The sequence below is a fragment of the Podarcis raffonei genome, chromosome 17 (genome assembly GCF_027172205.1).
Source record: "Podarcis raffonei isolate rPodRaf1 chromosome 17, rPodRaf1.pri, whole genome shotgun sequence".
In the NCBI taxonomy this organism is placed as follows: domain Eukaryota; kingdom Metazoa; phylum Chordata; class Lepidosauria; order Squamata; family Lacertidae; genus Podarcis; species Podarcis raffonei.
In genome coordinates this window covers 17,855,164-17,878,781 of record NC_070618.1, presented here as the reverse complement: position 1 = coordinate 17,878,781, position 23,618 = coordinate 17,855,164, and the positions used below count along the sequence as shown (strand labels likewise).

At 42.0% G+C, this 23,618-nt stretch overlaps 1 protein-coding gene across 7 annotated transcripts in view; it reads right to left on the bottom strand.

Moving 5' to 3' along the window:
- Window positions 1-23,618, bottom strand: part of FREM1 (FRAS1 related extracellular matrix 1) — a 78,461-nt gene that overhangs the window by 18,979 nt on the left and 35,864 nt on the right. The window contains exons 17-27 of one of the 7 annotated variants that reach the window (XM_053370478.1): window positions 22,078-22,272; window positions 20,518-20,703; window positions 18,543-18,739; window positions 16,216-16,441; window positions 13,764-13,908; window positions 12,707-12,848; window positions 11,050-11,245; window positions 9,918-10,182; window positions 4,600-5,014; window positions 2,890-3,091; window positions 1,301-1,445 (exon numbers count right to left, since the gene is read on the bottom strand). In XM_053370478.1, coding sequence (XP_053226453.1) covers window positions 1,301-1,445; window positions 2,890-3,091; window positions 4,600-5,014; window positions 9,918-10,182; window positions 11,050-11,245; window positions 12,707-12,848; window positions 13,764-13,908; window positions 16,216-16,441; window positions 18,543-18,739; window positions 20,518-20,703; window positions 22,078-22,272 — 2,314 coding nt within the window. Of the gene's footprint in view, window positions 1-1,300; window positions 1,446-2,889; window positions 3,092-4,483; window positions 5,053-6,247; window positions 6,780-9,021; window positions 9,441-9,917; window positions 10,183-11,049; window positions 11,246-12,706; window positions 12,849-13,763; window positions 13,909-16,215; window positions 16,442-18,542; window positions 18,740-20,517; window positions 20,704-22,077; window positions 22,273-23,618 lie in introns of those variants that run through there. The other 6 variants (XM_053370471.1, XM_053370474.1, XM_053370475.1 and 3 more) reach the window with 6 other exon arrangements.

The following is a 23,618-nucleotide window of genomic DNA, read 5'->3' as shown; positions in this document are numbered from 1 at the left end:
ACCCAGATCTAGAGTGACCTCTAGCTGCAGAAGGCTGCATCTAGATGCAATTTTCGCATGCACAATTTAGCAACAGAATGTGCTTAATTTACAGTCAAACTTCACATCTTACAAGCACATATATAACTAATAATTGCCATCATTAGTATTATTTCTGTCATATTTCACAGCGGGCAAATAGCTTGCCAGCCTTTCTCTGCTACCATGAAGACTGTGTGTCTTGTCAACAAATACTGACTTAGTAAGAAAAGAGGATAAACCTTCCTAAATCTGAATGCTTGCATATACACTGTGAAAATGAAAAAAAGAAAGAAAACATGATGGTGTTATGCCACAATCCATTGCATATTTGTGCAAACTGAAAATATCACTGTATACTTAAGTACAGGCTCTTTTCACAAATGTGAAATGCCTGGATAGCTCAGTTGGTTAGACCATGGTGCTGATAACACCAAGGTTGCAGGTTCGATCCCTGTATGGACCAGCTGCATGTTCCTGCATTGCAGGGGGTTGGACTAGATGATCCTAAGGAACCCTTCCAACTCTACAGTTCTATGATTCTATGATTCTATGCTTTCTAGAAGTGAAATCATCTGATTCTGAAATCCTTCTCTTTAATCTCAGAAATTTAGATGATTCAGAAAAGATGATTTGTGACTGGCCAATGATATTCTTCTCATCATCCCTTCAAAGTTTCAGGATCGATCTCCAGTAATGAAAACAGATTCCAAGGTTGAAGGTGTAAGGCCATGTTAGATAATGCCAAATACTTTTCTAAATACATAAAGCTGATAGACTTTCTTGAACAAGTATGTAAACTCTGATAACAAGAGTTCCGTGTATTTCAAAAGTCTTCATCTTACTTCAACAGTAAAATGTCGCATTTACCTATTTTCTGCCATTTATAGTCGCATAAATGTTTTCTCTGACAACTTTTACTGCAACACACCGCTTTCTCCTAGCCTGGCATCCTCACAGAATTGATTGTAAGGATAACAGGTTAATGTATGTGGAACACTTTGAATGTCGTAAAAGTCCTAAGTATAATGTACATAATCACTAAGAGCCAACATAGCACCAACTCTCCAGACAATTCTCTTTCTAGATTTTTTTTAAAGGCCTACAATTATTTTTTCTAACTGCTTCCTTCTAGCTCCTGTAAAGAATCCTGTCGCACAAACCTGTGACCCAGTAAAAGGTCTTTGCTTCAAAACCTTCAGCAAGTGACCTGACTTAAGGGAGGAAACAAACAAATGCTATGAGCAATGCAAGTGTTCAGAGAAAGGAAGCTCTAACTTACATCTGAGGCATTGCAGAGTTTCCTTCAGGATCGGTAACTTGAATCTCCAGGTCTTCTGAATTCCCCTCCCAGTAACGGTCAATGACATAAAGTATGGTTTTGCTCTTTAAATCCTTCTGACTGAATTCATGCTGAATAAATCCACCTGAGGAAATGAAGAAATGTGACGTCAAATATAACTCACCATATTAAGGGGCCCTGAGGAATTGGAGTTGACTCTCACTGTATCAAGCACTGAGGCAAATCTTCAGCTAATCTTCAACTGAGCTGAGTTTGGGTGTTTTCCTATTATTTCCTTTGCCCAAGGATGGCCCCAGCCATCTTGGTGCCTGAGATACCTGAGCAAACAGTGCTCCTCCCACTCTCAAGTCAAGAGGCATGGTTCTTAAAGACGTTCAAATTATTTTAGCACCTGAGGCCTCACCATCCCCTGCCTGACAGCAAAAAACCCCCACCCTACAACAATAAATTTAATGATTAACCATTTCCTGCTCCTTCATGATATCCCCGCCTTTGGCAACCACCTCACCCTGTCTAACGGTAGGCCTGGCCCTGCCACAGCACCTGAAGTCTTCAGGTGCATCCAACACATACAATTCCATAAGCCTTCACAGCATTTCTTCCCTACCACTAGTACCTTATGATCAGGGGTGACATTGGGGGAGGGGTGAAGGTCCCTCAAAATTTTCAAGGAAGGGGCTGGGCCCTTCAATATTCTGTGGTGATGTGTGCACACTGGGCATGCATGCTATGCGACGTGCTGACGTCACTCGTGCATGCTGCATGGCATGCTCACATCACACGTGCAAGCCACGTGGCTTGCACACAACATGGCACCATGTTGCGTGGCAAGTCAGTGCTCTTCAGGTGTTATGAAAATTGGTGAGTTACCACATGATGTGTGTGTGTGTGTGTCTGTGTGAATGTGCTAGCTCTGCTCCTGTTTTTGGCGCCTTCCATGAGTTGGAAGACAACCATCTTTCCACAGAGAGCCTCAGGGCTCCATGCGCAAGTGAGAGCCCTGATTTTTACAGGGTCCCACAACACGCAGGGAGCCTCCACAAATACAAGAGGCTCCTTGCTGCTGGTAGTTGCACTACAACTTGCAGAAGGCAACAAAAACGGCGAGAGGCTGTGTGTGAAGCTAACACACTTGTCACTGCTGCCTTTTCGTCATGTAGTAACTTTTTTGTAACTGTATCTGAAGAGGTCTTTTGGTTTTTTTTTTAAGTTCCACACTACTTTGATTAAAAAGCCAACACAGACTGCAAGTGTGGTTTCTTTTTAGGAAGGAATCGTATGAATTTCGTATGAATTTCTGAGTCCCGCTCTGAGTTCATAGAATATAACTGGGTTATACAGCAAAATGAAATAATTAGGTTATGAAAAGAATCAATGACTCCCACAAACTTGGGTCCTACACACTTTTCTGCAGAGGTCTATTTCAGTCTGCTTTTCTGACACTTCATCCCAAAATAAAGTTTCCAGGAAACTTCTTCTGTAACAAGTCTGCTTAGAAGGATCAATTACAATACTACCCAACACAATGTATCTTGTGAACTACGTGGAAAGGGGAAATGATACTATACCTGTTGTTATATTTTGCAAGTAGCCGTACCGAGGTCCTCGCAAAATCTTGAAAATTATTTGTTCATCATCTCCATCACAATCTGATGCCTTCAGGGCCCGGGAAGTAATGTAAATACCAAAATTGCCATTTTTCAGAAGTTCTACATCCGAAGCAGCACAAAGGTGGACAATTTCTGGTGCTGTTTTGGCTGGGCTGTCCACCTAAAACAAATATTAATGCTCACTATCACTGATCAAAGGTTAGATATTGATGGAAGGAAGGAAGGAAGGAAGGAAGGGAGGGAGGGAGGAAGGAAGGAAGGAAGGAAGGAAGGAGCAACACACTCCCTTACCCTTGCCCTATTATAGCCAAGGCTCTGCTTTTGAAGCCATACATATCATCAAAACAGGGGTCTTAAACCCAAACCAGTTTGACGAATTAGCTTATATAAGTCTCAGAACACTGAAACTTGAGATACATGCAATCTAAGGTATGCAAATTACTACAACTTTGTGTATGTATGTTTATGATGAAAAGCCCCCTTCATGCAAGAATCATGTGAAGAGGCATAGAAAGAGCCTATGTCTCTAGCCCCATGCCCCAATTCATGTGGCTTCTCAGTTCCTCCCCCAACATCCATATGTCACCATGGGGAAAAGTGGATGTGCCATTTCTTCACACATTCTCGAAGCCTATATGACTGTGAGCTTGGATGCCTCAAGTTTACACACACAGGCTTTTCATGTTAAACATCCATGTCTAATGTGTGGGCAGTGGGAAATGAGCAGAGACAGAAGCACAGTCCCTTAACCACCATCTACAATTGACGCCCTTTTATGCAATTCACACATGAAGGGGGCTAAAGAAGACAGCAAAAATCAAGGCAACATAAAACACTTCATTTGGCATACAAGCAGTTCAAGACATCCTCATTGATAGAGAAGTAGGAATGTTCCCAATACAAAATAGTAAAAATACAAAGGGAAAACAAGAGAAATAGAAAAGAGAGAAAGAGAACAAACAGGACAAAGTTAAAAGGATAAAAGAAGGAGGAAAAACAAAGAAGGGAAAAACAGAGATGTACTTGCACATCTCTATCTGCCAATTGTAGGTATTTGGGTGGGGGAAAGAAGTCATTTTCCTTGGACTGAGGACACAAACAGGAAGGGGACAGTTGGAGGAGGGGAGTCCCTGCATGAAAGGCAGGGTAGAAAGGGTCTCCCAGGGTGAGAGACTGGGAGATGATGGATGCTCCCAGGTGGGAGATGGGAGAATCTACCTCTCTGTATGTGGATAAATGACAGGATATATATGATGTAATATGGTAAAGGGCCTTACAGGTATTTTCTTCCCTCTTCCTCTTTTTTTCTGTTTTCTCTTTCTTTCTTTCTCTCTCTCTTTTTTTAAAAAATATTCTCGTTCTGTAGACTAGTTTGATTCTTATTTTATTTCATCTCAAAAACTGTCAATACCAATATTTTAACAAATTAATAAAGAAGTATGGAAATGGAATAGCTAACAGTCAAAACTTGGGATATTAAGTTTACTTCTTTATTCTACAGAACTTATCTACCAACATTCTGTAGTGCTTTTGGGATGGTTTTTTTAATAATAAAAAAAAAAGAATAAAATACAGCACAATAGAATCCTAAAGCCTGCATCAAAATGAAGCTAAAGACAATAGTGTGTGTGTGTGTGTGTGTGTGTGTGTGTGTGTGCAGGAACTTGCCTGGATACTGAACGCCAAGGGCTCTAGTTGCACCTTGTTATTTACTATGAAGCCTTCATTCACTCCATCTGTTGCCACAAATGTAAATCTGTCAATCCGAGAGTCCCCTCCTCCATGTCTATAAGCAATGTTCAGATTGTCCACATCTTGTTGGCTGAAGCTTTGCTGCCATAGGCCAGACTTTCTGTTGAAGAGCTGGCCGTACTGTGGGAGCTGTGCTAGGAGAAAGGAGAGGTTTTGCGGATCTGTGTCTGGGTCCGAGAGCTGGAGAATGTCTGGAGAAAGGAATGCAATGCCACCTTCGAGTAAGGTCAAGCCTTTGTTCTTGGCCACTGTGGGTAAGGCTTGGTCCACTGTCTCCAGGATGATCTCAAACTCTCCGTGTTTTGTCCTTAGTCCATTGCTGACGATGAATCTGGCAAAAAGAGGCAAGTGTTCCTGTTTCACCATCTACTGAAATGAAATATAACAGACACCTTTACTAAAGGGTTTGCCTCTCGGTTACTCTGAGAACATATCAAGACCCCAGTCTCTGAAAGAATGACACTCACGAGTGGCAGACACAAAGTCTGTGAACTTAAGAGACAGCATTCAAATGATTTATGATCAAACCAACTGCATAAATGGACTGCAAGTTGTGGGAATGGTTATGAGGATGCAGATACGTCATTGCACCCATGTTTCAGTATTCTGTTATGTTTCTTTTCAGTGACCCCAAATTGCCGTGGAAGTGTTTGTTTACTTTAAGGATCGACATGCCACTTTTATGGTGTTCAACTCTTGTTTCAAAATGTTAAAGTGTAACTGATAAACGAACACAGCTATGAGATGCCCAAGGGAGGAGGCCAGCAGCAATGGCCATGGAAAGAATATGGAGAGGTAGCCGCTGCTGCCACTGCTGCCAATCAGGAAAAGCGCCGGCTCATCCTCCACCCCAAGCTCAGCAGAGATGGCACTGGCGGGGAAAACAAGGACGTTCCGGGATCAAATCGGAAGCCAATATGGCTTTTGTAATTCTGGGACTGTGTACACACACACACAGTAGCACCTTAGAGACCAACAAAGTTTATTCTTGGTATAAGCTTTTGTGTGCATGCACACTTCTTGGTGTATCTGAAGATGTGTGTATGCACACGAAAGCTTATACCGGGGTCAGCAAACTTTTTCAGCAGGGGGCCGGTCCACTGTCCCTCAGACGTTGTGGGGGGCTGGACTATATTTTGAAAAAAATATTGAACAAATTCCTATGCCCCACAAATAACCCAGAGATGCATTTTAAATAAAAGCACACATTCTACTCATGTAAAAACACCAGGCAGGCCCCACAAATAACCCAGAGATGCATTTTAAATAAAAGCACACATTCAACTCATGTAAAAACATGCTGATTCCTGGAACGTCTGTGGGCCAGATTTAGAAGGCGGTTGGGCCGGATCCGGTCCCCAGGCCTTAGTTTTGCCTACCCATGGCTTATACTAAGAACAAACTTAGTTGGTCTCTCAGGTGCTACTGGACATTTATATATATATATATATATATATATATATATATATATATATATATATATATTGTTGATTTAAAGTCTGCTACCACTGTCAGCCAAGTTTCCTCTCTCCAATGAACTATTATTTTGTATAAAAATAAAAGCTGTCTGGCCTTCAAGGTCACAGCAGGCAGGGGTCTTCCTCAGCTCTCCTATCTGAGTGCCTCTGAGACAGGAACAACTCTTAATTGGGGTGTGCATTGAGCCACAGGCATTTTGTTCATATATACAAACCAATGAATATTTGAAACACTTATTTCACCTTAGCCCTAGGTCAAAGGCCAGAGCTAGAACTCTTGAGGTCAGAAAAGCCTTGATACCATTGGGGTCGTGTGCCTGATTCTTGATGTAGAGTTTGTGACCTCTTGGCCTGAGAAAGTGCTGATATTCAAGTTACTACCCTGAAAACTTCCACTGATGATTCAGAGGTGACTAACGTGTGTAGGCATTATGCCATCAAACGGATGGGGAAACGAGCAGGCAGGTTTGATGATTTATAAGAGTAAGAAATATATTTACTGAAGGTAAATATATTCCCATCTGAGAAAAACTGCAGCAGCTGTCTGAACTGACCTAATGCTTGTTCCAGCGGTAAAACGGATGTCCTGTCATCCGTTTAGTTATATCACAGCTTCAGCTGGAATGAAAGCAATGATGTGGATGTAGTCATACTTTGGTTCTCGAACGGCTTAGTTGTTGAACAAATCAGCTCCCGAATGCCAAAAATCCAGAAGTAAGTGTTCCGGTTTTCGAATGTTTTTCGGAAGCCGAACGTCTGACTCAGCTTCCACTTGAGTGCAGGAAGTTCCTGCAGCCAATTGGAAGCCGCACCTTGGTTTTTGAATGCTTTGGGAGCCGAACCAATTAAGTTCGAGAACCAATGTACCACTCTGTAAGGGCATTTTGTGAATTTTGAGGGTGAAGAGGGAAGATGATACTCAAGCGTCGGACCAAATTGTTAAGCGACTTTCCTACCATCAACAAAAATTACTTCCACCCACTGTTCTTGTAAGCAGAGGGATGAACTGTGCTTTCTCCTGAAAGGTTTTCCTGACTGAAGATGCACTTTCCTATTCCCTGCAAACAAATGGAAGTTTGCCCACTCAATTGAATGGAATGAATAAAAAAGGAGCTGACACTAGGATAAAATACTTCAGACCATGTTGCCCTAAAGGACTGCAGTGGCAATTTGCCACAGAACACACCCCCTAAGCAGTCTGGAGACCTCAGAGTTCTGCTGCCCCAAAGAATTGCCTATATGGCTCATATAGTGCTCGTTCATGATGCAAAAATATTAATACTAAAGATTTATTAGATTCTTGCTTTAGAAAGGCCCACAGATATAGTAATCCCAAACCAGAGTAAGGTAAAGGACTTAGCAAACAGTTCAGCACATGAGGATAGATTATCTGTGGTCCAACTTTCAAAGGCAGGCTAGTAATTGCCATGCAAATGGCGTGCATTGCTAGGTCCCCCCAGACAATGAGGTTGTTTGTTTCAAGGAAACACCATGCCCCTTTCTTCCAGCGTGTTGTTTATTCCATGTTTAGTTCTGTTCCACGTTTCCCTCAGGAATGGGAAGCAGCCAACATTCTCATCACTCTGATGAAATTTTTTTTGGGGATAACTCTCGAGCTTAGTTAGGAGGCTGAGTCACGTGACTTGATTTCACCATTACCAAGGTTTTCAAGGCTTTCTCTAGTTCATGGCAATAGAGCTGGCTGCAGGACTTACCATCTGTCATGGCATTTAAAATATAAAAATGGAATCAGGAGATAGTGCCAGCTTATTACAAAACTGATCCACCGTGTCAAAATGGAGGACATTAGCATGTTCTTTTAGCATCCTGCTGCCAGCGTCTGATGTCAGATTGCTAATCACTTGAAGTCATCTGTCCAAAACAAGCACTGCCAAATCCTTCTTCCAGGCCAGCAGCATCAAACAATGCTGTGAGGTTTACGATGAAATAAAGTGCCTTAACGGACGGTAAAAATCTGATCATTTAAACCCTCATTTAATTAAATGTCACCAGCCCTTGGTGTTTTATTTTTTAATAATCTGCCACAGTATTTATATCTCAATATATAACCAACTGCTTGGCCAAATTCAAACAGCCAGGAACATCATTTTAGAGTGATTGAAACAGACACGTATATCTTCATTTCATTAAAATACCTCGTCAAAGTGTGTCTGGTCTGGGCATAACACTCTGGGCATGTCTATAAGCAATGTCACACGAATAAACACACACACATAGTTAGACTGGTAGCTACATCTATGCATCTGAACATGAATATGTACCATCTTAGTTAAACTGGAACAAAAACAATGGTGTGAATCCAGAATCTGGCTTTTCCCCAGTCTACTAATTAATTAAAAAAAGCAAAATCCCAGATGAGGACAGCAAATTGACACAGAACTGCCGATAGATACAAATTTGTTTCATTAATCAATGTCTCTGCTTTTTAACCGCCTAATCAACGAGTTTAAGTAAAGAATTTCAAATTGTTAAAATACCTCATTACACTATATTAAATTAAAATATCTCTTTAAACCACAAAAAAATAATCTTAAATGTGTTGCCTGAATCAAGATATGGAAATAAGTAGTTTGCAAGGCAGTGGGTGATATTCAACTAAGTTTTACTCAGAGCAGATGCATAAAAACAAATGGGTCTAACTTACTCACATCCATTAATTTAATGGGTCTATTGTCAGTAAAACTTAGTTGAATACCACCCAAAATGTTGCCCTGAGCATGCACACCAACTTTATTTGCAAAGTCTTGGTGTTTAAGGAGATCCAGCATTATGTTACATTCTGAATTTTTCTTCCAGCTTTAAAACTGAGTGCAGAAACTGAGCAGCCAAATTAGTGGTGCAGCTAGGTAAAACTTCATTTACTTACGGGCAATAATGCTGATGCCCTAGAAAGGGTTCATGGGCGACCTATGAAAATAATTAACAACCTAGAAAGCAGGTTCCAAATGAGCTCGGTTATACCATATTTTTAATGTGTGCTTTTAGGAGACAACTAAAATGTTAACACACAATCCATTTATGTATCTACCACGTTCCCATTATGGACAACTCCTTAGACCACAAAGACATTGGTAACTATTTCCCATGCGGTGCAGGGCACTGTTCAAGTGCTATTCTTATTTTAGATGAGGAGTGGGAAACTGGTGGCCCCTCAGACTACAGCTCCCCTCATCCCTGACCCCTGGTCACATTGGTTGAGGCTGATGGGAACTGGTGTCAAACAACATATTGTCAGAGTCATGGCCGGCAGAGAGGAATCTGCAGAGGGGGAGGAAGAGGCAGAGGAAAACTTGATTCTTTCACACAACAAAGGTGAGATAAGCCCCCCTCCAGAGGAGGAGGAATTGGCTGCGCCTGAATCTCAAAGAAGTAGGAGGCGGAGCAAGCAATTAGAACAAAGGACGACCAGCAGGAAGAAGGGCTGGAAGCCAGTCGAGTCAACTGATGCCGACAGTGAGGAATGAGTTGTGGGAAGCTTGGATTGCTGTAAGCCTGTTATTGCTAATAAACCTCAACTTGTAAAACTGCCAGTGTTTCGTGTCTTGTGTGAGAGAAGTGCTAACATGGAATATATGGAGGGCCAGAAGTTCTTCAACCCAACATGGATCTCTTTGCATGAAGATGCCATGCCCAGAAGGAGAATGCTGTACCACCTCCTGCCATGCATTGACTGTTCCTACTTCCAATCTTGATGCTACTTTTATTAAGAAAAGCAATAGATTTTTCACTGCTTACCTGAACGTATCCCTTGGAGAAGCTGCCTTGCTATGGTGGACATAGCAGACGGCCTGGCCTGCCACATCCATTTGGCTGAAACTTGTAATGGCAACTCCAGGATAGGTGACATACTCAAGCTGCCCGTACTGAGGTGGGGAGGTTATCACATAGAGGATCTCCTCTGACTTCTCAGTGCCATCGACTGCAAGGAGGACGTCAGTCATCAAGTAGCCTCTGTCGCCCTTCATCACAGTGAGCGGCTTTGTGAAAACTGCAATGTTTCCTATAGGACACATGGAACATAAATATTAACGATATTTTTTGGTTTGGATTCTTACTAGGCTTCTGCTGGTGGGAGTGCTCCTTGAATGAAATTCCATTCACAAGATGTTCCCATGAGCAGAAAAGGAAGAATGTGACTTATATTGATTAACCCTCCCCATTGAAATGTATTCTGAAGGGTTGCCCCCCCTATAATTCTGATGGAAATAGAAAGAGGAGCATAAATTGCGGGTGTTCCTTTATTTGCCCCATGACCAGAATGGAAATCAATCTGCTGAATATGAAAGGTATTTGCTGCTATCAATATATAATTGATAACTCCCCACCCCAAAATGCAGTGTGTTTCCTGTGCATTGAAATGAATAGTGTAAGCTAATACTTAATTACAGTATGTAAAATTCTGCTATCGTAGACGATGAGATGAATAATGTTAGTTTTTGTTAGAAGCTGAACTGCAGCAGAACAGAAACAGGACTGTTCGTGAAGAACATGGGTTGGAATGGAAATTGATGCCTTCTTACAACCTTGTTTGTAATAAGCGTAAAGTCTGTACAACCTCCTTGTGATGAGCTCTATAGGATTAGATCACTGTGAATGTGTGAAGCTATCAAGGGCCTGCTTGGACCTAAATTCATACATACCCAGTGCCATTTTTCTGGAAAAAGAGGTGCTGGAATTCAGCGTGAATGCCACTCTTGTTCTCTTATAATAGCAATGGCACTTATCTGAGATCTGCAGGAATTGAGTTATGGCTGGAAAAAAGCCCTGTACATACTCATATACAAGATCAAGTATGGGCTGCTCCTTAGGAGAAAAAAAATACTAGGAGGAATCTTGCCTTACATGTGAAGATTAAATATAGATATACCTTTTTCCAAGTCCTTGATGGTAATAGGGAAAACCACCTCTGGTGATCTATTGCCTCCATCCCACAGATGAAACACAAAACTGTCCTGCTCCTTTGAGCCAATTGTTCCGGTGTGTATGTATCTCACAGAGTTCATGTCTATGTCATTCTGGGTGCACTTCATCCCATTTTGGAGTGTCTCCCAGTCATGGCCTACCTAAAAAAACCAAACAAAAAAAACCCTGTCACTAAGCAAAAGAAATACTATTTTAGTGATCAACTGTGTGTAATGCTAGTGACGAGAGCTTATAAGCCAGGGGTCAGGGACCAACAACACCTTGGCCTAATTTCATGTGAATGACAAGGAAGAAAAACAAAGGGGAGGGGTAGGTGTCCTGTCCACATTTGACTGTGGCCCTGCTCACTTTTGGCTCTAACCCTGCCTAGCATTGATTCCAGCCCCACCCAGTGCCACATAAATTGCCCTTGAGGGGAAGCAGGATGAAAGACTTTCTGCCCCAGTTTATAAAGCATAGCCCAGGAGTAGCCAACTCTCATCAGCTACCACGGCCAGTGTTCAAGGATGATGGAAGCTGTAGTCCACAATATCTGGAGCCCCCCTTACTGGCTTACCCTACTGTTGTCCGTAGCTACTGTAGAAAGGTAAAAAAAGATAAATGACCCCTGGACAGTTGCGTCCAGTCAAAGGCAACTATGGGGTTGCGGTGCTCATCTTGCTTTCAGGCGAAGGGAGCCTGTGTTTGTCCACAGACAGCTTTGCAGTCATGTGGCCAGCATGACTAAACTGCTTCTGTTGCAGCGGGACACTGTGACGGAAATCAGAGCACACGGAAACACCGTTTACCTTCCCGCCACAGCAGTACCTATTTATCTACTTGCACTGGCGTGCTTTCGAACTGCTAGGTAGGCAGGAGCTGGGACAGAGCAAAGGGAGCTCACCCCATTGCGAGGATTCGAAATGCCAACCTTCTGATCAGCAAGCCCAAGAGGCTCAGTGGTTTAGACCATAGTGCCACCCTCCATATAGCCACTGTGGCCTATGGCAATTATATAGTTCTGAAAATATAAGCAGGGGTACATATTTGGCTCCTGCCAACCTAGCAGTTCGAAAGCATATCCAAGTGCAAGTAGATAAATAGGTACCGCTCCAGCGGGAAGGTAAACGACGTTTCCATGCGTGGCTTTGGTTCGCCAGAAGCGGCTTAGTCATGCTGGTGACATGACCTGGAAGCTGTCTGTGAACAAACGCTGGCTCCTTCAGCCAGTAAAGCGAGATGAGCACCACAACCCCAGAGTTGTCCACGACTGGACTTAATGGTCAGGGGTCCCTTTACCTTTACATATTTGGCACACACAGAATTAAAAAGAACAAGAGCCCCAGTGCGTGCTCTTCACACTTCCTATAATCAACTTCCTCTGAAACAATTCTGCTGGCAGAAGTTCCACTGATGTGAACAGAACATCCACTACTGGATTGTTCCAAGGATCAGAGTGGAAATTATCTTAGGCACTGCAATGTGTTTCAAGCCATGAGAGACTATTAAGAAACAGGAGGATTACACTGATTCCTATTCTAACCCAATAAGTCTGGGTTCTTCCTTTCCCCTCTCCCCCAAGCAATACTTTGTTCGGTTTTTGTAGAAATACAAAAACTGACCTTGAGCTGAAGATGTCCATTTTCTGGGACACTCTCAAATAAATAATAAATTTGTTCCCTTGGGGTGTCTTTATCTTCAGCTGACAGAACAGCACTAGAAATAATTTGGGCTTCGCCCATAGTCACCTCTATCTTACCCTTCCTGCAACAAACAAACAAAGGATCCATCATGTTATTTGTTGAAAAGGAGGATAATTACAAAAATAATGAGAGGAAGAATCACTCAGAGAACACACACACCCCACACAGATTTCAAGCATGCAAGGCGTCATTCTGTTAATATAGATGAAGAACGAGGTCTTCAAATGCAGTACTAAGATCCTAAATTATGGCCCAGTTCATACAATGGCATGAGGAGTTAGGGATAGAGGAGAAATCCAATTGCATTTGAAGGTGAACCTACATAATTTGCCCTTTCCAGAGCAATACACAAACTGAAACACAGTCACCTTTCTAAATTTGCACTTCCCTGGTCACGTGATGTGTAAAAATAATAATGCATACACAGTGGCAAAGTATGCTTGAAATGCATATATTGAGGTTGCTTTGCAAAAAGTTATATATTAGGCAAAAATGCCTATATTGGGAGATGTTTGCACTAAAATGGAAAATACACAAATTTGCCTGCAAATGTGGAGAACTCAATTTTAAATGAGAAACTGATTTAAACTGAAATGGTCAGAGTAACCCAGATAGAAAACTACAGCGGAGAAAAGGTCTGAGCCAAAGTTTGGAATGACCACCAGAGGGTGCAAACATTGTAAACTCGTTGCCTTTGATTTGTATACAATATATGTATATGTGTGCGTTATTTTGTGCATACAAGCTGTGTATCTCTGTTTGTAGGTACCTCGGATTCAGATTTGGCTACTTTGCTCTCTCTGATCATAACTGAATGTCCTTCACCAAGGATTGTTTTTGTGGAGCGCTGTTGGCATTAGTCTGTGGTTATTTACAAGAGATGAGCTCTATTAATCACTAATTTGCTGTTGTGATCACCGCTGAATCACTTTGTCAGAACACATGCACCAAATTGGAACATGAACATGTGGCTTACTTGCTCAGCACTGGTTTCTCGTCATTAACTGGAATGACCTCTACCGAAATGGTTTTTGACACTTTATGTTTCCCATCTGATAGCTGGATTGAAAAGCCATCCGCTAGGCTGTCGGAGTCATCATGCATATACATCAGCCTCATTCCTGGAAGGTGGGATGAAGGGGACAGTAACAAGAGAGAGGGAGAGGGGAGAAGGAGAGGGGGGAGAAAAATTAATCGGTTTCCCTCAAAATCTCTCTCACATCATTTCCCACTGTTTCCATCCTGCTCCCCGCCCCCCACAAGTCTGCTGGTCACAGCCAGCTTGCTTCAACTAGCATGGGACAAGCCTTGAATACAGCAGCTGTTCATTAATCCATCAGCACACCATTGACTCAAAAACACATATCATGGCCTGCTTGACTAATAATGTTCCTTTGAAAACAATCTGCTTTTTTAAAGAGAGAGAGAGAAGAATGTATCTGTTTTGTCATTCATCCATCCCTGTAAAATTTAAAAAATGTTCACCTTCCCTTTTGAGCGCATATAGAAACCATATTTCAACTACTCTAGTGTGATTTGATAAAAATGTTGGGAGGTGCCCCACTGTGGCTCTTCCCAGTTAGCCAATGCAGTATGGGAAGAAACCAAAGGGGTTCCCACACACCAAAAGGACTGTGGTGTAAACCACTGAGCCTCTTGGGCTTGCCGATCCAAAGTTTGGCAGTTCAAATCTGCATAACAGGGTGAGCTCCCATTGCTTTGTCCCAGCTCCTGCCAACCTAGCAGTTCGAAAGCACACCAGTGCAAGTAGATAAATAGGTATTGCTGTGGCAGGAAGGTAAACAGGTTTCCATTCGCTCTGGCTTCCATCACAGTGTCCCATTGCTCCAGAAGCGGTTTAGTCATGCTGGCCACATAACCCATAAAAGCTGTCTGTGGACAAACGCTGGCTGCAACCCCATAGTTGCCTTTGACTGGACTTTACCATCCAGGGGCCCTTTATCTTTTTTTTTTTTAACCTTAATTGGGAGGAAGCTTCATCGAACTCAGTGGACCTGACTTTAGAACACAAGTTGTGAAGCTCAGGCACACAAACCTTTCTGAAGATGCAATGACTCGGGGTGGAGATTGGGGAGGGGGGGGCTGACATTGTGCGTGATGCATGGACGACAGATGTGATGCCATCGTGTGACAGCTTGGCCTCCGTGGCTGGTGGCTCGTCTGCCTTCTGCTCCTCCTGCCACCACCACAGGCTGGGGGCTGCTTCCCCTCTGTGTTAAAAGGAGGAGGAGGAGGATCCATCGTGTCCCTGGCGTCACACACAACAGTGTTGCACCTGGGCATCACGTCCAACTTCGTGATGTCACATCCAATGCCCAGATGAACATTGCGACGGCTCAGCTAACAAATGTTGGGGGGCGCAAAGGGGTCCAGCCTCTAGAAGTCAGTGCCCTGCCTCCCTTTCTGGCTCTTGTGACTCCCCAGCATAGTCTCTGCCCGCTTTCGCCATGCCAAGCATTATTTTATAAATCAGGCTGTGCTTTATAAAGAAATGTTGAAGCTTTGTTGATTGATGGTTTCATTGAGCAGTCTTGGTCTTTTGACAACTCCTCTTCTCACAACCAAAAGCAGAGGGCCTTCCTCTGCACAGCCAACTCAGGCTGCATCTAGCAATTCTTTCATATTATTACAATGCCTTCAGCCACCTATTTTCCAAACTAACTCCCAGCATCTGTAGCCTTGCAAGAAAAGTCCTCCAGCTCCCTTGATCCGTTTGGTTGCAGAAAGACCTGAATGCCATTCACAGTGTAGTTTTATGCATGTCTGCTGAAATGTGAGACTCACTGAGTTTGAGGGCCATATTCCCACCGAATTTACTGTATTTTACTCTGAGTAAACATACGATTGAATTGTTTACATGTCTTAAACAGATTTGTAGCCTGATCCTATCAAGCATCCTTTATTCAGTCAAAGAAAAGAAAAAACCCTAGCAAATTATGGTTAGGGGTCCCTTTACCTTTACCTTTATTCCCATGCAAATATGCATAGTACTGTAGTTTAAATATGATTTTCTCATAGAGATGCTGTGTACACATCGCCAACTTAAAATACAGCTTTTCCTCAATTCGGATCAAAGCTGGTTTGGAGAAAAAAGTATCAAAACACAGCATTTCAAAAAATAAAATAAAATAAAATATTTTTTTAAAAAACACAACATTTCATAAGAAATGACAGTATAAATAGGAAATGCATTAACTATATGTACAGGAAAAGTACAGGGCTAACATGTGTACATCACTTCCCAAACAGTGGGAGTACACTGGGTGCAGGGTAGATGTGTACACAACCATAGATATATAAAAGACAACCTTTGAACCAGGTGCAGAAATAAAACATGAATATTTCTTATTATCCCACCATCTGGCTGTAACTGTTCTGAAGGACAAACAGGCTGGGAGAGCATTTACCGTTTTTCAAAAGCTCCATGGAAAACTCATGCATAGGAAGTTCGTGGTGCTGGCGACCGTCAGTTGCATGTTTATAGCGGATGATGTCATTGCCATGATTCCCATTAACAAGGAAGCCGTGCTGGGGTTGCCGGAGGACAGTAAAGATCAGGGGATCTTGAGGTATGTCCAGATCAACAGCACTGATTACAGATGGATCCAGTTCCTTCATCTCACCCTCCTGAACCTGAATGGTCAAAGGAAGTCAGAATTCTTTTGCATAATGAGGGAATAATATAGACATGGAATTTGTAAGCTTGCTGATGCTCATCTAGTCTGTTCCAATAAGCCATCATTAAATTTTGCTGGTGCTCAAAAGTCCACCTGATCTTAGGTTAAGGTGTATTTTAAAGCATGCATCTCAAAGGTCTCAGGCTCAATGCCTATCTTCTCCATGTAAGGCTGGGAGAGACCTCTGTCTGAAACCATGGAGAGTGGCTACCATTCATTGCAGACAATTATTGGAGGAATTGTTGGAGGAAATGTGGAGTGATGGGAACGTACAGTCATATGTGGTGGGATTGTCCATTGGTTAATGAATTCTGGAAACAGATTGGTATAGAAATATCGGGAATTGTGGGTAGGAAGGTGGAAATATCTAAATTAATGGTTCTTATTAGCCTGAGTAGCACCGAACCAGAAACAAAAGAGGAATGTAAATAGGTAAAACTGATGGTAATTGCAGCCAGACAGGTTATAGCGAGTAATTGGAAAAACGCAGAAGAGCTAGGGGTGAACCAATGGAGGAAAAGGCTGAAAAATATTATAATCTTAGAATATCTGTGATGATACATAAAATCAAATGGTTTAAGGTCAGTGAGAAGGAGGAGGATTGGTTTGAGAAGATATTGAATTATTTGGGTAGGTTTGAACACTTTGGGGCAATTAAAATGTTAAAAGTTAAATAAACCTTGTGGAGGGAGGAGTGTTAATGTATATAGAATTGTACATATGGTTGATTTGAATATGCTATTATTGATTATGTATACCCAATGTATCAGCCGCCTGGGGGGGTTTCACTGTTTGTGTTTTGGTTGTTGGTAATATATATATATATATATATATATATTTAATTAAAAAATCATTCATTGTAGACAATAGTGAACTAGTCTGCCTGGACATATGTTCCTAACTCTACTGCCCAGCTCCAGCCACCATTCCTCTAAAAATGCTGTGCAAACAAATGCAAATAAATGGTGGAACTGTAAGGTAGTAAAAGGATTTTGGGAGTGGCAGATAAAGTTAATGGACTATGCTGAAATGGCTAAAAAGAGCGAACGAGTCAGAAGGAAGACCAATATTTTAATAAATGTATAACTTATCTTAAAGACCATTGTAAACTGTTAAAAATCATTAGTAGGATTGGAATATCACTTGTAGTTCAAGGGTGAATTCTGGACATAATGGGAGAGGTAAAGGGTTTGGATTATCATAAAAGATGTGGGAGGAATTGATTAATAATAGGACCCACAAAGGGGAGGATGAAAGTCCAAGAGATTCCTTGAAAACTTGTTTTTATTATTTATGTTTGTTATATTTCTGTAAAATTGTAAGTTGAAAAACCAAATAAATAAATTTATTTTTTAAAAAACAAATGCAAATAAAAAACATGTGAGCCAAGGGATAGGAGATTGGGCAGCTAAAGAAAATGGAAACAAGAGGCAGAAAGAGCACCCAGGTGATGTTTAGGGACCAGGACAGGTAGCAAGGAGCAGAAGAGCTAAGTGATGGATGGCGACTATGAAGAGTAGGGAAGCTGAGTCTTGAGCCAGAATAAATCCAGAGCAAGCTTGGAGAAAACTGTGACCCTCCAGGTGTTGTTGGGCTACAACTTCCATTGGTGATGCTGCCTGGGGCTGAGGGAAGTTGGAGGCTTCCCATGCCTGGCGTAGAGGATAGAGAGGCAGATGTGGGTTGATGAGGACTGCAAGGAAACCAGAAACTCAGATTAAGACATCTTGAATCATGCATAGTGCACTGGTTTACTTGGGGTTGACTGAATACACAGGCATAAAAGATGGTGTTCCCAGAGGACGGTCTGAAGGCACATGAGGCCACCACCTTGCCGAAGCTAAGCAGCTCTTGATCTGATCAGTGCCCAAACAGCTGATCTCCTGGGAATGACATGATGGGCTTCATGATGGAAAAAAGGCAGGATATAAATGCAAGGAAACAAATAAATGGAATATGCTGGAAGAGTTGTGTGGGGAGGAAGCGAAAGTAAAGACGAGCTATGTTATCTTTGAGAAAGGAACAACCAGAGGAACACATTATATTTCAATCCTTACTGTAATATTCCTTGCTTCAAATTCTGGCACTTCATCATTCATCGGGTTGATCAATACATAAAACGGTGTCTCCATCGAACGATGCTTCCCATCAGTGGCATAAACCATAAACTGGTCTGCGGTTGGTTCTATTCTCCTGTGCCTGCTCTGGACATAGTTTATGTGCAGACCCTTTATGTTTTTCAGCTGAAATGAGGCTAGATGAAAGAAATGCAAGTTCATACTGGATATGCATCTTCTCCTGTCCTCTTTGAAATAACCTTGCCATTCCCTAACATGTACACTCGTTCGGGCTACAGGTGTTTGTAGAAAAGAGGAGGGATATGCTCTAAAATGCTTCTGTGGATGATATTTACACAAAATGTGTTCTGAGACCTGGGGTGGAGCAAACCCCTCAAAACGTTGGGACAGTTTTAACACCCAGTGGCTGTGGGAAACCAACTAGAAGGGGCTCCCAATTCAGGGGTCCCCAGATTTTGCTTTTGTTTTACCCCACTATTCAGCAGTAGTCCCAAACTCGCCAACAAAGCCTCACAAAGCATTTACATGGAAACAATAACCATAAATTAAAACTGCATAATAGGAAAGAAAAGGCAACTTCTAATGAAAAAAAAAAACACATTTTGAAAAGGCAAGTTGAAACTTGCTTCGACACTGAGGATGGGTTGGAATCCACCAACATACTTTAAGGCAGCGGATGGGTTAAGAGGCCCAGGAGATGCTGTATGGCCACAGACAGAAATGTTGGTGGCTGCCTCACTGAGACTCATTCAAATTCAAAAACTCCCCAGCAAGAGTTTTTTCACTATTCCAGGCAAGGTTGGTTCCAAGTTTAATAGACGATGCTCAATATAAAGCCTTCTGATGCTCCCCCATTATACCATGCAGGGCCGGATTTAGGTTTGATGAGGCCCTAAGCTACTGAAGGTAATGGGGCCCTTTATATGTCCAGCTGTCCTTTGCCAACAACAAATTGTCCCTGTTTTTTGTGTTGAATATATGCTATATGGTAATTTATGGACCTAATAGGTATCTAAAGCCATTTGCGCATGTTGCCATGCAACCAGTCCATGCAGAATGTAGGCACCCTATATATAGAAATGAGCAAACCAGTGATATTCTAGGGAGCAGGCTAGTGGGGGGCAGGGCATTCTTTACATCATAGGAGCCTACACAACACAAAACACTGTTGCTGTATGTAGGTTTTATTTTATTTGTTTTTTATCTTATATTTTGGAAATGTACATCCAGGTGTGTTTTTCCTTTAAATTTTTTGGGGCCCCCAAAGGAAGTGGGGCCCTAAGCTGTAGCTTGTTTAGCTTATACCTAAATCCGGCACTGGCACCATGCAGCCCAGCCCCCTCCTCCATATATTTCTGGCAAGTACAGAAATGAGGGACAGACATACCGATGAAGGCAGACAATGACAAAGGAGGGTTAACTTGTCATACTCTGTATTTACCCACATTGTCCCGAAGAGACTTAGCATCACTCTCTTCATCACAATGGCATCCACCTGGCATTCATTGGAAAACCAGAAGAGGTGGGGTCTTAAGGCAGCAGCATTGCAGTGGTGGAGTGGCTCAGCTGGTAGAGCATGAGACCCATAATCTTAGAATTGTGGGTTCGATCCCCACTTTGGGCAAAGGATTCCTGCATTGCAGGGGGGGACTAGATCAGTGTTCCCCAAACTCAAGTCTCTGTTTTTGGGACTACAATTCCCATTATCCCTAAGTAGCAGGACCAGTGGTCAGGGATGATGGGAACTGTAGTCCAAAAACAGCTGGAGCCCCAAGATTGGGAAACACTGGGCTAGATTATCCTAGTGGTCCCTTCCAACTCTACAATTCTTTTGATTCTTCACTGGTAATGGCCCCTGCATACATTTGACCACAGGAAGGCAAAATGGACTGCAGAGGTGTTGGCAATGTGCCTAGATTTAAATACAAGTTGCCTTTTCCTGTAGAACACATACCTATGCTTATTCCCACATTGCTTTTCTCAAAGCCAGGGGAAGGCAATATATACTCTATGTACCCAAATTGGGGAGGAGAAGCTAAAACAAGCTGTAAGTCATCTGCTTTCGTGTCGGGATCAGTGGCAGACAAGTGGTTAATTGTAATGGCAGCCGAGGTGCCCTCGTCCACAACAAACATGGCACCTGCAAACAAATGATACAGTGATAAGTACTAGTCACAGGTAGGTAGCTGTGTTGGTCTGCTGTAGCCGAAACAAAATAAAAAAATTCCTTCTAGTAGCACCTTAGAGACCAACTAAGTTTGTTATTGGTATGAGCTTTCGTGTGCATGCACACTTCTTCAGTGATAAGCACTGTGTGACTTAAGGAGCCGGAATTGCAAAGCTAAAGAAATGTCTCAGATAACTGGTGGCAAAAGCCATCGTTCATCTGCTTGATAGCAATGTTTTCCAGTTGTGCCGTACCAATGACTCTTCATCCTCACCAATTGAATGAGGAGGGAGAAAGAGGGGGGGGGACCACACTTGCAAAACAATTCTGCTGATAAGCTATTCAGTATGGTTTATGCGGTGCTCAAGATTGGTTGTTACCTCTGTTTGTCACAGCATTAATTGCCTGAGAGCTGTTATAAATTGCTCATAATGAACCATTTTTCATGCATCAGTGCTTAATTTCCCTGCTGGGACAATCCTTCATTTCCAGAACATTGCTTAGGTGATAGACTGCAAATCACAAAGTTACTCATACATACCTCATTGAAAAGTAGTGGACATGCACACATTACTGGCAAAAGAGCTGCCTTTCGTATAACGGCACTCAGTTATAAAAAACAAACAACTATTGAAATTGTCACAGAGAATCGATGTAATGTCTGGTCTAGGCATGTAGGACTCATTTAGGTTATGTGATTTTTTTTCATGGAAATCCCTTACTTCAACATTTTTAAGCTAAGCATGCATGGAACAACCATCTTAAACCGTCTTAAAAGAAAGAAAGAGATGGAAAGAAGATTCTGTACCAACCAAGGAGGAGTGGCAGATTAAATTAATGGACTATGCTGAAATGGTAAAACTTACTGGAGCAATAAGAAACCAAGAAGAAAAAAACTTTATTAAAGAATGGGGGAAATTTGTGGAATATTTGAAAAGTTATTGTATACATTTAAGTTCATTGGCAGGATTAATTTAAAACCAAGCAGTTAAAATTAATGTTAAAGGAAAAGTAGGGAATAATTAATAATTGGAATAATGAGGAAAATGCATTGCGAAGAATTAAAAAATATAAGAAACCACAAAGTGGTGGGGTAAATATACATATGTCTATTGGGGAAATATTGGATTTGTATGTTTGTAAAAAAGTTTTAAAAACTGAAAAACAAATTTATATATATATATATAAAACTTTGTACAGTGGCTTGAAAACCTTAAGTGCGTTGTAAATAAATTAGCATAGACAGTTCAGCATTGTCCTAACATGTCCTGAATTATAATCTTAAATTCTCAACAAGCCAGCTGGGCATACAAAAAATAAAATAAAATAAATGTAAAGATGTTTTACCAGTAACAATGGATGGTGGTTGGTTGTCTATAGGAAATATTGTGATGTTAATATCATATACTGGAAAAGATTTATGGAGCGGAACAGAAGGAAAAGGAGATTTGTCATAACAACACTCATTTGTTGGTCCAACTTCATCATCCGAGACAACAAAGGTAAGGATATCAAATAAAGGGGTCAAGCCAATCTCTCCACCTGGGGAAAACAAAGAAAGAAACAACAAGAGATAAAACAGGATATTTTTGCAATGCAAGAAACATTTGTTTAAAATGCCGAGGTGCAAAATATTTTCAGCAATAGTCATGAAGAAGAAACAAGAAGAATGGGAGGCATTTCTAAAATTACTCAATTATGGTAACTTATTCCTTCCAACGATGATGGCTAAACTGTGGTGCTCCAGATTTTGTTGGACTCCACCTCCCATCCACCATGATCAACACAGCCAACGGTCAGGAAGATGGAAGTTGTAGACCAGAAAGCCACTTCCGAGCTGGAGAGGAGGTGGGGTTGTGGGCCCCATGTCCTCCCCATGTGCGCGGGGGCTGACTCACAGCCCCCGTGAGACTGGGGGAATCCTCAGATGCATCATCTCCCTGGCCAGCCAATCGGCTGGCTAGGGAGGTGTGGCCCGGGCTATTTAGGGCCACGCTCCAGCTGCTCGCATTGGTAAGGGTATTGTTATGCAGATGAGAAAGGGGGGAAGGAAGCGCCATCACCTTCCCCCAAATCGAAGGGTAGTCCGGTAAAGGATTCCGGGGGGCGTTGCCCTGTCCGAAGCCTATGGAGGTGTGGGCCTAAGCGGTGACCCCGGGGAGCTCCTAGTTGATGTACATCAGCAGGACTCCCCATACTGGCGGTTAACTCTGATTCAAGCAATCAGGCTGAAGCCGGTTAGTCGATAGGACCAATGCCTAAGCCAATACCACTCAATTCCTGCAATCAATAAAGTTGTGGCCTTTTTTCACCCATTAACCTTAAACACTGTGTCTTGTGTCTTATTTTCCAAGGGGGGAGACGGGTACTCGCCACGCAAACAACTGGAAAGCCGCAGGTTCCCCATTCTTGTCTTGTAAGGAACAATAACAAAGACATCCACATGGTTGTACAGACATCTTTTCTGTATCATACAAATAAGATTAAAAGACTACCCCCAGGAAAAAATGTTAATCTAATGATCTAGAAATCAATACATATGTCTATCACTTAAGAGATAAGCCATATATAGGAATTATTAATGTTAAAGCAATTCTATGTTCATGTTTCTGTATTTTCCCCAATAACCATTTGGGAAACAATTGGCAAGGATTATGAAGTCCCATTGCTTAAAATTGGTATGTTCCAATCTCTTTTACAGAAATAAATGAAACTGATAAGCGCTTCCAGTTGGCTTGGCTATGGCCAGTAAGTTTTTATTTCCAAGATATGAACCAAAAGATTTTAATTTCCAAGGAACATCCATTATTATTCAATAAGGGTTGGATCCAGAGATCGACATGAAGAAGTGGGCAGGTGGAAGCTGATTTCTCTCTCACCCTGCAAAC